Genomic DNA, 13,459 nt, shown 5'->3' with positions numbered 1-13,459 from the left:
TTCCTGTCCTATTTTCTTCTCCCTCCCTCCCTCCTCCCCTCCCTCCCTCCCTCCCTCCCTCCCTTCTTCCCTTCCTCCCTTTCTTCTTTCCATCCTCTCTTCCTTCCTCCTTTTTCTCCTTTTTTCCTGTGGTACTAGGGATGGATGCCAAACCCTCATACACATTAGGCTTTCGCTCTGTCACTGAGCTACATCCCCAACATTATCAATGTTATTTCATCCATTTGATTACTTTTATTCTATCCAACTATGTTGACATTACCATTTTTGGTATGAATTTTTAGAGAGTGGCTCTGGGCAGTTAGTTCCTCAATTGGAGCTCAAATTGAAATTTTAATTTCACAGAAATATGAATTGGGAACAGCATTTAATGTCTTTTTCTACATGTTTTTACCATGTGGAGAATATATGCATTTGATTGTCATTCAGCAATGGGATAATTTACCTTGAGAGTGGACCCTTTAATGCATTGAGTTTAAAGTGTTTTCTTTCAAAGTCAGCCAGGTGTGAAACAACATGTTTCTCCACTACTTAATCTTCCCTAGAAGTGTGATGTGAGGTTTGGCAGTACCAAAGGCTATGCAGCAGCATGTTCAGCTCAGTTGGCCAATGCAGTAACTACTTATTTAAGAAAAATCTACTTCTAGACCATATGATGCCTCGATGTAAAAGCCACAAAAATGTTCTATTTTTATCCTTTGAGAAAATGTCACAACGCTCTGATTTCATTAGATCAAGACTTCATTTTTATCTTCAGTAAAACTGATGTGATAAAAACACAAATCTGTGATATATTTGATAAGAATTTCTCTCTTTAATGTATGCCATTGTACCCTGCATAAGTCATCTGCCTATATCTGTAAGCACTGGGAAACATGCTGTCATATCTTATGTAAGGTGGTGGGGAGCAGTTCAGGAGTAAGTACATCAGAAAAAGCAGACATGCAGAGAACACGTGCTTGGCAGAAGTATAAATGCAGTCATGTAGATTGTGTGCATGTATGTGTTCCAGCACATGTGTGTAAATGCAGGGAACTCTGGGGATATTATCCCTCAGAAGCCACCCACTTTGCTTTTGCAGATGAAGGTATCTTAGTGACATGGGGCTTGCCAAGTACGCTAGTGGTGTGCAGTGGTTTCCTCTGAATTGCAACATTCTTTCTAGGAGAGAGAGGGGTGATGAGGTGACCCCTCATTCACATGTTCAGGGAAAGATGAAATTTGCACGATTCACTAAGTCCCCTCCCCAGAGCCGTAGAGGCAGCAGACAAGTGCTGGTCGGTCAGACAGATGCAGAGGGAGGAGTCCTTGACTCTGGAACTGTCTGAAAGTCATAGAAAGAGCTCTAGGGACATGGATTTCATGTCATCACACAAGTTAGAGTGTGCTTTATGCTTGTGGTACCCCTGCTTTTGATTCATCCCCACTCATATAAATTACCTCTCCCCACAATCCTATTAGTAACCCCAAATAAAAACTCACTGGGTCCCCAAATTGAACTTTGATGTAATTATTACTTTAGTTGTCATACCTTTTTTTTTAAATCTGGGATGAATAGGGTTTTGTGTGTGTGTGTGTGTGTGTGTGTGTGAGAGAGAGAGAGAGAGAGAGAGAGAGAGAGAGAGAGAGAGAGAGAGAGAGAGAGAGAGAGAGAGACCTAGGAAAAGCCACTTACACATTAGCAGGCAGCCTGTCTCCATCTCCCAGTATTGAGCTAAAACTGGAGACCACCACACCATGTATTTGGACACTGGCTCTGGGATGAGCTCAGGTCTCCATGCTCACATCAAGCATTTACTCAGCCTCCAGTCTCTCCAGCCCATCACTCCTCTATATTTGATAATAGCATGGCTAAATTCTGAGGGACAACAATAAACATGGGTCTGGACAAAACAGCAGGGGTTTTCAAAAATCTCAGGTATGGAGTGAATGCTCGAAGAAGTTAACTCTTTCAGACAGAGCAAGAATGAATGGCAGAGGGAAAAGTACATAGCAAGGATCTCAACGTCATTGAAGGCAAGCATAGATTACATTTTATATAAATTATAGAGGTCTGATAAGCTAAATTTAGAGTTTATTTTTTATATAATAGAAACAATATGAAATAACATGAATTTCTTTTTTTTTTTTTTTCAGGAAGTCAAGTTGGTAAATTGGTATGTGGGCTGGAATTGGACAGATTACTGGCAGCTCAGTAGAAAGGCCATCGTCAAGGGGAAAGCTGCATTTTTAATCTAAGTTGATATAAATTTTGACAGCGGTCATAGTTTGGTTAGAACTCTATTATTTAGTAACAGGTTGCAGTGTCCTGGCAGTTCTGAGGGGAAACTTTGGGGCACAACTCACAGAGGAAAGGGAAGGCAAGCTCAGCACCACAGGCTTATCATCCCCCTTGCTGAGAGGCTAAGGTAGGAGGACTAGTTTCAAGGCCTGATAGCGCTACACAGTGTTTTCTAAGACCATCCGGGCAGCCCAGAGAGGCCCTGTCTCAAAATACAAAGGTAGAAAGGGGTGGGGATGTACCTCCGTGGTGGAGTGCTTGACGAGCATGTGTGAGTCCTGTCTTCCATACCCAATATCGGTCAGATTCAATGCAAGTAAGGTCATGAAGACGGGGTCAGTGGGTAAAGGTGCTAACCATGCAACCTCACAGGCCCTGAACCCACGTAAAATGCTGGCCGTGGTAGCACACATCTTTTATCCCTGCACTCCTGTGTTAAGTGTGGAGGAAAAGGGAGGAGAACTGGCTGAAAGCTTACAGGCCATTTACTCTGGCATCCGTGTCAACAGCAGAAACAAGGGAGACTCTGCCTCAAACAGGATGGAAAGTAAAAACCTACTCTCAACATTGTCCTCTCTCTCTCTCTCTCTCTCTCTCTCTCTCTCTCTCTCACACACACACACACACACACACACACACACACACACACACACACTAGATTATCCACCAGCTTGCTCTTTATGCCACAGCAAGCATTCCCAAGCTTCTGGAGTATGTTTATTTTTCTTTACGTAAGCAATCCTAATGTTCTGTTCACTTATCTTTAACTGTAGTTGAATATATTTATATGAAATCTAATTGCTATATGATTAATTATAAAACTCAAACATCTCTTAGTTATTCTCCATGAACTTCAGCAACCTTTTCAGCATGATTCATCCAGTTGTGAAGCAAATGCATTTCATGTTTCATATAGAATCTGTCGCAAATTTCAGTGGGAACACAAAGAGGAAAGCAAGGGCATTCTAAGGTGTGCAGAAGATTGACATGCAAAGAGGTAATTAGCAAAAATGTACTAACCAGAATGCTATTGACAATTCTGGAAAACACCGCGCACACACACATCTACCAATGACTTAATATATAGAATATAAACTGAAACAATATACTTCATTTACTATAGCTTATGCTAAGAATAGGGCAGGAATAAAATAAACTAAGAATTCTAACAAAAACTTATTGAACTATGTGACAAAAGAAACGCAGTTAGCAGGGGACACTCACCTAGAAAATGTAGCAGTAAGGATATATGCAGCAGTTTGCTCCTTCCAACGTAGTTGTCTGCCATCCACCCAACAAACCCAGGGCTGAGGACTGAGGCGCCAACAAAGCACAGGTTAAGAATGGCTGCCTGGTGGTTGTAGTAGCCAAGCTTGACTGTGCAAAAGGGGATCATGTTGCAGATGACTTCAAAGAAGGCAAACTTCCCACACAGTTCCACCAGAAGCAAGCAAATGCCAGCTTGGAGACACCTGGAATGTCTCCCTGTCCTCTGCTGCTCTGGGCCACCGCGTAAGGCTAGGTCTTCCTCGGCGTTGGCGAAGTCTGTAACAGACATGACTACTTTGCCTTCAATATGACTTATGTGAGTTGCTTGGACTTGAAGCCTTTCTTTTTTCCCCATTCCTCTCATGGAAAAAATTTAAGATGTCTGCTTTGAATGTCACGGCTCCATGCTGAAAGTTCTTCACTTTTTTTTTTTTTCCACATTAGTGCTATTCTTCTTGACAAGCTACAAGCCCAAGAAAGAAGACAGGGGCATTTAAACACTCAAGGCTCAGCATAGCCGAATCTGATTTGTTTGTTTAATTACTTAGACACTAAATTAGATGCTTCTCCCAAAATTATATTGAATTATGTGAATTCAGTTCCGTACATATGGAAACTCATCTGCCTCCTGCAGATAAAGGCTTAAATATGGAGACAGAAGAAACAGTTTTTCAGGGGGGTTTGAGCACCAGATCAGGAAATAATTTGAGTCTAATAATTTCTGATATTTTAATTAAACAAGCCAGAACAGTGCCAAGAGATAAAGCAGAAAAGGAAATCTGTTTTGAGGAGGCAGGGTACCTTATCATGATTCCATTTCTTGTTACTTTTGCTTGGGATTCTGATAAGAAAGTTAATTAGGAAACAAAAGTGCTAGTACATTTAGGTAACGAGCAGGGTTTACAAGGAAGTAATTTAAGCTCGCTAATGAAAGGAGAAAATATTAAATAAACTCCACGTCCTTTAGGTTGACCCCAAGCTTGTAGAACAGCCTCTCTGAGGAAACCAGAATCAAAAGGTGCCATTTGACTGACTGCTTATTAACCAGTAGTCAGGAATACAGCAAGCAGTCTACACGGGCTTTGGGAAATATTGGATCTACTATTATCCTGGCTCCCACCGAGCCTATTTTAGAAAGCGAGGGGACATCAACTAGGCTGACGAAAGTGACAGTGGATGAGAATATCTCACCATTTTGGGATTTAGAGCCTGGGATTCATGGAGACAAGTGGATGGGACTACCAGGTCAACCTGTAAAACTTTAACAAGCGAATCTTATTTTCATGTTGGCGTACCAAACCAAAGATTGATCAAGGCTGTGGACTTTGATTCGTATCATTTGTCTCTTAAGGACAGAGCAAAATGCTTTGTAACAGGCTCTGTGTACTGGTTCATGTTTTGATCCGCCCAGCTTCTGTGTCCCTTCTTTGGCTGTCGTATCTCTTGTGGGTTGTATATGAATGTCCCCATGTGTTCATGTGCATGACTTCTCGGCACTTGTGGGAGAATTGCAGATTCTTTAGGAGGTGGCACCTTGCTGGAGGAAATGATCAGTGGGAGTGGGCTTTGAGGGATCACTGAGGGTGCTGTTTTCTCTCTGCTTCCTCTGTGCAGTACATGTGATCAGCTCTCTTCTGTTCCTGCCACCATGCCTTCTCTGCCTGCTGCCAAGTCTTCTCCATGATGACTTTGCCCCCAGACCTGTAATCCAAATAAACCACTTTCACCTCAGTTTCTTTTTGTCAGGTTATTTATATCACGGAAATTGAAAATAAACTAATATTATGTCCTATTTTTCTTTGTTTATCCCTTAGACTTGATCACTTCTGTGAGATTAAAGTGGTGTTCTTTTCAGTATAGTTTTTCCTGGGAAATGGATCTACATGAAAATTGCATGGAGCACAGCCCAGCTCATGTTGGAGAATGACTCTGTCTATCACAGGAGGTCATGGTGAACCTGATCATCAGGGAATCCCTGTGAAACAGGAGTGTGTCTACCTAGTGAAAGTCAGTCACTGGCGGCTCATCTTTGAAGGCTGTACATTGTTCATATCCCTCCCTGTATTTAATTTTCTATGCTCCCTGGCCTCCCTGATGTGAACTTCTCTGCTTTCCCACACAGTTGTTTGGTAAGATGGCTCAGTGAGTAAAGGTTTTTGCCTTGCAGGCCTTGTGGCCTGACTTCAATTCCTAGAACTGTTTTAAAAGTAGGAGGAAGCAATTGATTCCACAAAAAGTTGTCTCTCACCTCCACATGTGTACCTTGACATGAATGACCACACATATGGTATACACACACAGAGTAATAATAATAATAATAATAATAATAATAATAATAATAATAATAATAATGTTTTAAAATATATGGGTGGAATGACCCAGGAATGGACATATGGAATCTGAATCATCCAGATGGCAGGACACAGAAGAGGCAACAGTGAGGCCCTGGTGAAGAATTTAGTGCCTCCTGGCTTCTCTTCTGACAATTTTGCCCTTTAGTAAAACACCCAGGTCATTGCAATCTGTGGTTTGATTAAGTTACAAACCATTGTGGTTTCTGTAAACCACAGAAAGTTAATTTTACTACCAGCCGAACAGTTTCTGTCTCTTGTGTTTGCTCTACAAGCCACTCACTGAGGATGTAATGACACCGACGAAGGTTTTCCGTGGTGTCTTTCCCAAGCAGAGCAGCTCTGCTTCTTGCAGGGGCCACTGGCGAGCATGCTGGAATTCTGTGGTGGAAACTTGGGCTTTGGAAAACTTTTCCTCTGTGAAAACTGCAGAGGTTGCCTGCTTCTATAACCTTCAAGGGGGCAGAGAGGACCACTTACTGTGAAGCTAGGCTTCCTGCAGCTTTGGGTACAGAGGGGAAGTCTGATAGTCTTGTGATAAGGACAGAGTAATTAGTAAAAGGACATCCACTGAGTTGGGAGAGGAATTAAACAGTAGCCCTGCTCTTTCTCTTACCTCGGTGAGTCTCTTACAGTGACTGTACACAAAGCCCGAATCAGAAAGCCACAGAGGAAGCTCAGTGTAGAAACTATTGAGGAAATGTCACAGCTCTCACACACAAGTGCCTTTTATTTCTTGTTCCTTTATATCTATATTCCTCAGATACACTAAGTAATGAATCTTTGGGAAATATGGAGCCATCTTCTAAGTCCTGTTTGCACAGAAGGCAAAAGTCAGGAGGCTGGATTATACTAAGGGGAATTGAAGTAACCCAAAACACCTTTATTGGTTCCTTTCCTACCACTCCCTCACTCAGATTTATTTATTTACATATTTACTTACTTATTTACTTATAAGTGGAGACTGTTTATTTGTTTCCCAGCCGCCCAGACCCAAATAATCACACAGAATCTATATTAATTGCAGCACTTTTTGGCCTATTAGCTCAGGCTTCTTATTAACTAGCTCTTACATCTTAAAATGAACACATTTCTATTAATCTGTGTATCACCATGTGGAGATCCTGCAGCTTTGGATCTTCAGGGCCGGCCCCTTCATATGCTCCAGTAGTTCATAGGTAGGTAGATGTTGGAGTGGGCCAACTCATAGCCCTGGTTCTGGATTGCTGCTGGATTGGTTAGCTTGCCAGATCGCCCTCATTCTCACCACCAGAGTGAGCTCACTCAGTGAAGAAGGCGGCAAAGGGACTGGGCCAGTCCTCCTGTTCTCATGCCATCAGGGACAGCTCACCTGGAATCCCACCACCAGGATCCGCTCTGCTGTGGTGAGGTGCAGGGCCTGCTCTCCTGAGTGCTGCAGCCAGCGAGGGACAAGACCAACTCTGTACAGCCCGATTCTCATAGCCTTTGATGGTAGCAGGAGCCCGGGAAATCAACACAGACTGTGGCTGCAGCAGGGCCACAGATCAGACATGGTCCATGGCACAGGCTCGGGTGTCACCATGGTCCTGGCATATCAGCCTGCTCCTCACCACCTTTGCCTCTTCAGATCTGCCTTGCTCCACAGGACATGAATCATTCGCGCCTCTTTCCCTCCCATCCCCCGCCGTGTATTTGCTCAACATTACAGCACTGGATAAGTCCGTGGTGGTTTCTTCTACCCTCCAAGGGCAAGTGGCTCCAAGCAGATGTGTTGGTGTCCTTCTCCTGCTCCATGCTGATGACACTGGGGTGTCTTTCCATATCCTTAAGGTACTGTGCACAACTCTCTGTTTCAATGCGTGTTATATTATTGTGTATTAGTTTCTATGCTTTCTTTTTCTTTTTTATTAACTATGAGTTCTTTGAATCTTGGAACAGTTTCATACTTACCTTTGATTGTCCGTTGCTTTAGACAGCTCCTGAATTTTTACCCTCTATGTCAATCTATGTCTAGTACCTTATAGTGGTGGGCCCCTGTGACTTATCAGACACTTGAAAATTTAGCATATCGCTATGCCTCGTGTTGCAACTTGTCATCTAATTTCCTTAGGTGACTGAGACAGGAAGACTATAAGTTCTGCCTCGTCTTCAGAATGAGTTGAATGCCAGCATGGGAGGCATAGTGATTCCTTCTCAAAATAAAGAGTGAAAAGAGGATTAAGGAGGCAGCTCAGAAGTAGTGCTTACCTAGCATGGTGAGCCTCTAGGTTCAGTTCCCGAGAACCTCACCCAACCCCCAAAGTAGAAATAGTAGAAGAGGTTGATTTAGGGGCTGGAAATATAGCGAGATACCTAGCACCCAATGGATGGTGGCCCACAATAGCAGTAACTCTGGCTTTAAGGGTATCTAATGATCTGAGGTCACCTTCACTCACATGTGTATACATACAAATAGCCACAGCCTCAGTCAAGCCAGAGACTCAACCTCAGCCTCAGACATGGCCACAGTCACAGCCACAGCCTAAGATTAGCCACAGCCACAGCCTAAGATTAGCCACAGCCACAGCCTAACATCAGCCACAGCCACAGCCTAACGTTAGCCACGGTCACAGACTAACATTAGCCACGATCACAGACTAACATTAGCCACAGCCACAGCCTAGCATCAGTCACAGCCACAGCCTAACATCAGCTACAGCCACGGCCACAGCCTAACATTAGCCACAACCACAGCCTAACATTAGCCACAACCACAGCCTAACATTAGCCACAGCCACAGCCTAGCATCAGTCACAGCCACAGCCTAACATCAGCCATAGCCACAGCCACAGCCTAACATTAGCCACAGCCACAGCCACAGCCTAGAATCAGTCACAGTCACAGCCTAACATCAGCCACAGCCTCAGCCACAGCTGTAGCTAATTTTTTTAAAAGTGTCTTGAGGGAAGATTTAAAGTCCTGGTTAAGGTATTGCCTAGATCAGATTGGCCTGTGGGTATGTCTGGTGGAGTATGTCTTAAATATTAATTAATACAGGGAGACTCAGCCTGTTATTGATGGTACCATCCCTAAGAAATGAGGTTATGGACTATATGAAAACTAGCTAAGTATGAACCTGTGTGTGTGTGTGTGTATGTGTGTGTGTGTGTATGTGTGTGGAGAGAGAGAGAGAGAGAGAGAGAGAGAGAGAGAGAGAGAGAGAGAATAAGTCAGAATGCAAGCCAGAGAGTGACCCAGACAGCAGTTTCTCCTGGGACCCCTGCTTGAAGTTCCTGCCTGACTTCCCTCAAGGATGGACTAACCTGGAAGTGTAAGCCAAATACATCCTTACCTCCTCTAAGTTGCTGATGGTCAAAGATTTTAGTCACTGCAAAAGAAATAAAAATGGGACAGTCGTCAGTGACGGGTCTAAACAAATTTAACTAATTAATAATGATTTTAAAAACTAACAGCCCTTTTGCTGTGAGCCCAAGTTTATTTTATCAGTAACTGGGTGAGCCTTTATTTCATCAGTAACTGGGTGAAAGTCTATCCCAGAACTTTACCAGAACTTGACTTAAAAAGTAGAAAATGTAGCTAACTGTCCAAGCTCGTAGCTGCTCAAATCCACAGTGTTGTAGGAATCTGACTTTAGACTATTCTACAGTAGCTACAATCGGAGCAATAAGCCTGACTTCGTAGGACATTCTGTTTTCTGCGGTAAAGACTGTGAACTGGATGGTATGTAAGACTCTTGCTATCTGGGACTAATTTCTCTTGCTAAAGACTAGTAATTTATAAGAAATATATCTTTTCAACAGTCGTGACAGACCCATCTGCCTATAAATTCTACTCTTCATATTCATAAACTAAGCAGGGTGTAAGTACGATTTAATTATTTTTAAAAAATGCAATTATCATAGTTCTCTTTAGATTTCTATCTTTTCAGTCCTGTCCCTGTGGGTACAGTTGGAAGTAGAGGAAGAGATATTTCTCTATCTTCCTGGAGGCCAGAGTTAAAAAATTATCCCTGGATTTTCAGAATGTATATAGAAGAAAGAATAGAAAACTTAAGAATACATGGCTATAAATAGCTCTTTGGTTCTGGCTTTGTTGTTTCTTTCAACTCTGAAAATTTTATTCTAGGGTCTTCATTGAAATATACATAATTACCTAAGCTTTGCAGTTTTTCAGACTTGCAGGGCCCGTGTATTATTGCACCTGTGTAGCAGCTTTATAATTCAGTGATAATTGAAGAGCAATTATTTTTCACGACACATGTACATTTTTATATCAGATTGTTGGCAGATTTTGTTTATGATGATGTCGTCTTCACTAATGAGAAAATTAGAACAAGTTCTCTCGGAGAGAGTGAGGCATCTCTTGCTAACTCGTTTCCTAGCTCCTGACACAAATTTCAGAAAATCCTTTTGTACTGGAAAGCAACTTGTACAAATCGGCATGATGCCTTTTCTGAAACTGGGGGATCAAGGGAGGGATAGTGAACTGTTTCATAGGACCGGTAAGGGCTTGCTGGTCTGGTCCATATGATGGCTCTTAGAGCAAGTTTGCATAGACATTGATGTGGATATTTAGATCACAAAAGTCTAAAAGAATTTTAAGTCCCACCCCCTTCCACAGCACATGTATGTGCAACCTACTGTGCCTACTTAGCACTGTTGGTATATACATGTTTCCAGGACTGACCAGTTGAGATTGGACATGCTGTGTGGAAACCTGTCCCTGGAGAAAACTGACCCTTTTTCTCCCAGCAGTCATTGACTACCCAGTGCTCTTCGTCTAGGGGAGGGGCCCTGTGGAATTTCCCCTGTCTAGGTTGCATGTCATCTCGTATTGTCATTACGCTGGTCTTCTTCAGGCCACCATGCTGTGGAGGTTTCATTGTGTATCCTCCTTGTCAAGTAGACACTATCTAGCAACAAGTATCCCAAGCCTCCAGCTTTTACGGTTTTCCTGATCCCTCTTCCATTATTTGTGCTGAACCTTAGTGTTGAATTAGGAGCGGCAGGGCTGCGTCCCCGGCACCCGGCCCCGGCACCCGGCCGCCCGCATGGCTAGCTTATGCCCGAAATAATTACACAGAAACTGTATTCTTTCAAACACTGCCTGGCCCGGCTAGTTCCAGCTTCTTATTGTCTAGCTCTTACATATTGTTCTAACCCATTTCTAATATTCTGTGTAGCCCACGAGCTGGCTTACCAGGGAGGATCTTAACCTGCGTCTGTCTGGAGCGGGAGAACCATGGCGACTCTCTCACTAAGCTTCCTTCTCCCAGAATTCTCTTCTGTTTTTTCCACCCACCTAAGGGTGGGCCTATCAAGGGGCCTAGGCAGTTTCTTTATTAATAAGAAATCACTCCCACATCACCTTAGTTGTAAACTGTTTTCTGTAGTAGGCGGAGACTTACAGAGATCCAAAATTGGTCAAGATGAAGAATTTAAGCTCTTCGTAGTTACTTTCCAAAAAGCAGAACTAGTGACTTACACAATAATTTGGTGTAAGACGAGACACCATAAGGCTGACATGTATACGCTATAAACTTAGGTAACAAATCACTCAGTTTAGACCACTTAGAACCAATCAAAATTCAACATACACAGAGCATCTGCTCTCTGTCAGGCACTCTGCCAGATAGTAAGAAGCTAACTTTCCTCTAACTAGAGTAAGTGGATCAGATACCCTAGATTTGCCGTATCTGCAAAAATAGTAGTGATGATACTACCTCCAGAGTAGGGGATACAGTGCAGTTGGCAGAGTGCTTACCTAGTATGTACAAAGCTCTGGTTTCCCTAGCAGTATGTAACTGGGGATTACATATTTGCGTAATCCAGTGCTCTGGAAATGTATGTAAGAGGCTCAGAAAAGGCTTCGAGTTGGTAGCCTGAGTAGCAATGGGGCAAAAAGAGACATTTTAAAGACTCACATCTGATGAGGAGGTGCAGCTGGGCCAGGACAACAGATCCAGCAACCTTTATACATAGTACAAGGAGCCGGGGGAGTGGTTGAGGCTACTTAATGGGGAGAGGGTGTGAGAATGGTCAAATTGAAGGATTTTGATATTGAAGACAGAAACAGAGTTGCTTTCGAAGTGTGGGGGAAATTAAACTGTTGTGGATAAAGGTGGTTGAAAGGATGAAGTAGTTGGCATGTCACGTTGGTCAGACTCAAACATAGTGACTTGACTTGCTGACAGCCATGGTTCTGATACATTTTATGAAGATTAGTGCAAAGTTGCCACACTAGTCAGCCATAGAGGCCAGGCGGTGATGGCACACACCTGTAGTCCCACCAGCCACACTAGTCAGCCATAGAAGCCGGCCGGTGGTGGTGGTGGTGCACACCTCTAATCCCAACACTAGAGAAGAATATAAAGTGGGATGAGGTAGAAAATTGCCCTCTTTCAGAGAAGATTTCAAAGAGGTAAGAGATCTCTAGGGGCTTGGCTGTTTTTACTTTTCTGATATTTAGATTGAACTCCAATATCTGTCTTTTGGTTTTTATTATTTGTGCTATATCTGTCAGCCAAGAATGCTACCAGGGACAAAACCCCATGGCAGATCAAAAGTTCTAAATAGGGTACCTTCATTCTTTACCTTTTGTGGTGGTTTGCATAAGAATGGCCTCATAGGCTCATATATTTGAATGCTTTGTCACCTGGCAGTGGCACCATTTGAAAGGATAGGGAGGTGTGGCCTTGTTTGAACAGGTACAGACTTGCTAGAACAAGTGTGTTATTGGAGGTGGGCTTTGGGGTTTTCCAAGGCCCAAGCCAGGCCCAGTGGCTCTCTATACCTGCTGCTTGTGGACCTGGATGTAGAGCTCTCAACTACTTCTCCAGCTTCAAATCTGCCTATGCACTACCATGTTCCCTGTGCTAATGAATTTTGGTGAATCCTCTGAAATTGTAAGCAAGCCTCAATTAAATGTTTTGCTTTATAAGAGTTGCTGAGGTCATGGTGTCTCTTCAGAGCATTAGAACACTGACTAACACAACCTTCTGAGTTCTGAGGGAGCTGTAGTTGACAGTAGTCATGATTTTATTGTTTGGATGTGAGGTCATGTGTTAAAGGGTTTTCACCTAGCGGGTAGTGTTCAGATATAATTGGATCATGGCTGCCAACCTCACATCCTCCACTCATATTCATAGGGGAAGAGATTATCAGGAGATGGGAGTTAGTAAGAGGAAGAGGGTCACAAGAAGGATGTTTCTCAAGGGTAGAGCTTGTTTCTGGCCGTTTCCTAGTTCTTGCTGTGTCTCTTGTCGGCCCTGAGGTCGGCAGCCTCCTATGTCACATGTTTCTTGTCCCACAGTGTTTTTCTTTGCTACAGTCTAGAGCAATGGAACCAGCTGTCGATGGAAACCTGAAATTGTAAGACAAAATAAACTTTTCCTTGTTGTGTGGGTTTGAATGAGAAATGTCCTCCATAGGCACATGTGTTTGACTGCTTTGCCCCGTTTAAGTGGCACCATTCGCAGAGGTTATGGAAGTTTTAAGGAACCATGTTGGAGAAAATACATCAGTGGGCATCTTTGAGGTATCATAGCTTCTCCTGGCATCCTCCTCTATGTCCCTGT

The 13,459-nt window shown here is 43.1% G+C and overlaps 1 protein-coding gene across 1 annotated transcript in view; it reads right to left on the bottom strand.

Moving 5' to 3' along the window:
- Positions 1–7,707, bottom strand: part of Slc15a5 (solute carrier family 15 member 5) — a 107,103-nt gene extending 99,396 nt beyond the window's left edge. The window contains exons 1-3 of the mRNA XM_050135199.1: positions 7,253–7,707; positions 4,742–5,251; positions 3,506–4,013 (exon numbers count right to left, since the gene is read on the bottom strand). Of these exons, the coding sequence (XP_049991156.1) occupies positions 3,506–3,914 (409 nt within the window). The 5' untranslated portion in view covers positions 3,915–4,013; positions 4,742–5,251; positions 7,253–7,707. The remainder of the gene's footprint in view (positions 1–3,505; positions 4,014–4,741; positions 5,252–7,252) is intronic.
- Positions 7,708–13,459: the final 5,752 nt, after the last annotated feature.

This window comes from Alexandromys fortis, unplaced genomic scaffold, assembly GCF_014885135.2.
Source record: "Alexandromys fortis isolate MF-2015 unplaced genomic scaffold, M_Fortis_MF-2015_v1.1 scaffold_21, whole genome shotgun sequence".
Classification (NCBI taxonomy): domain Eukaryota; kingdom Metazoa; phylum Chordata; class Mammalia; order Rodentia; family Cricetidae; genus Alexandromys; species Alexandromys fortis.
This window is presented reverse-complemented; position numbering and strand designations above follow the sequence as displayed.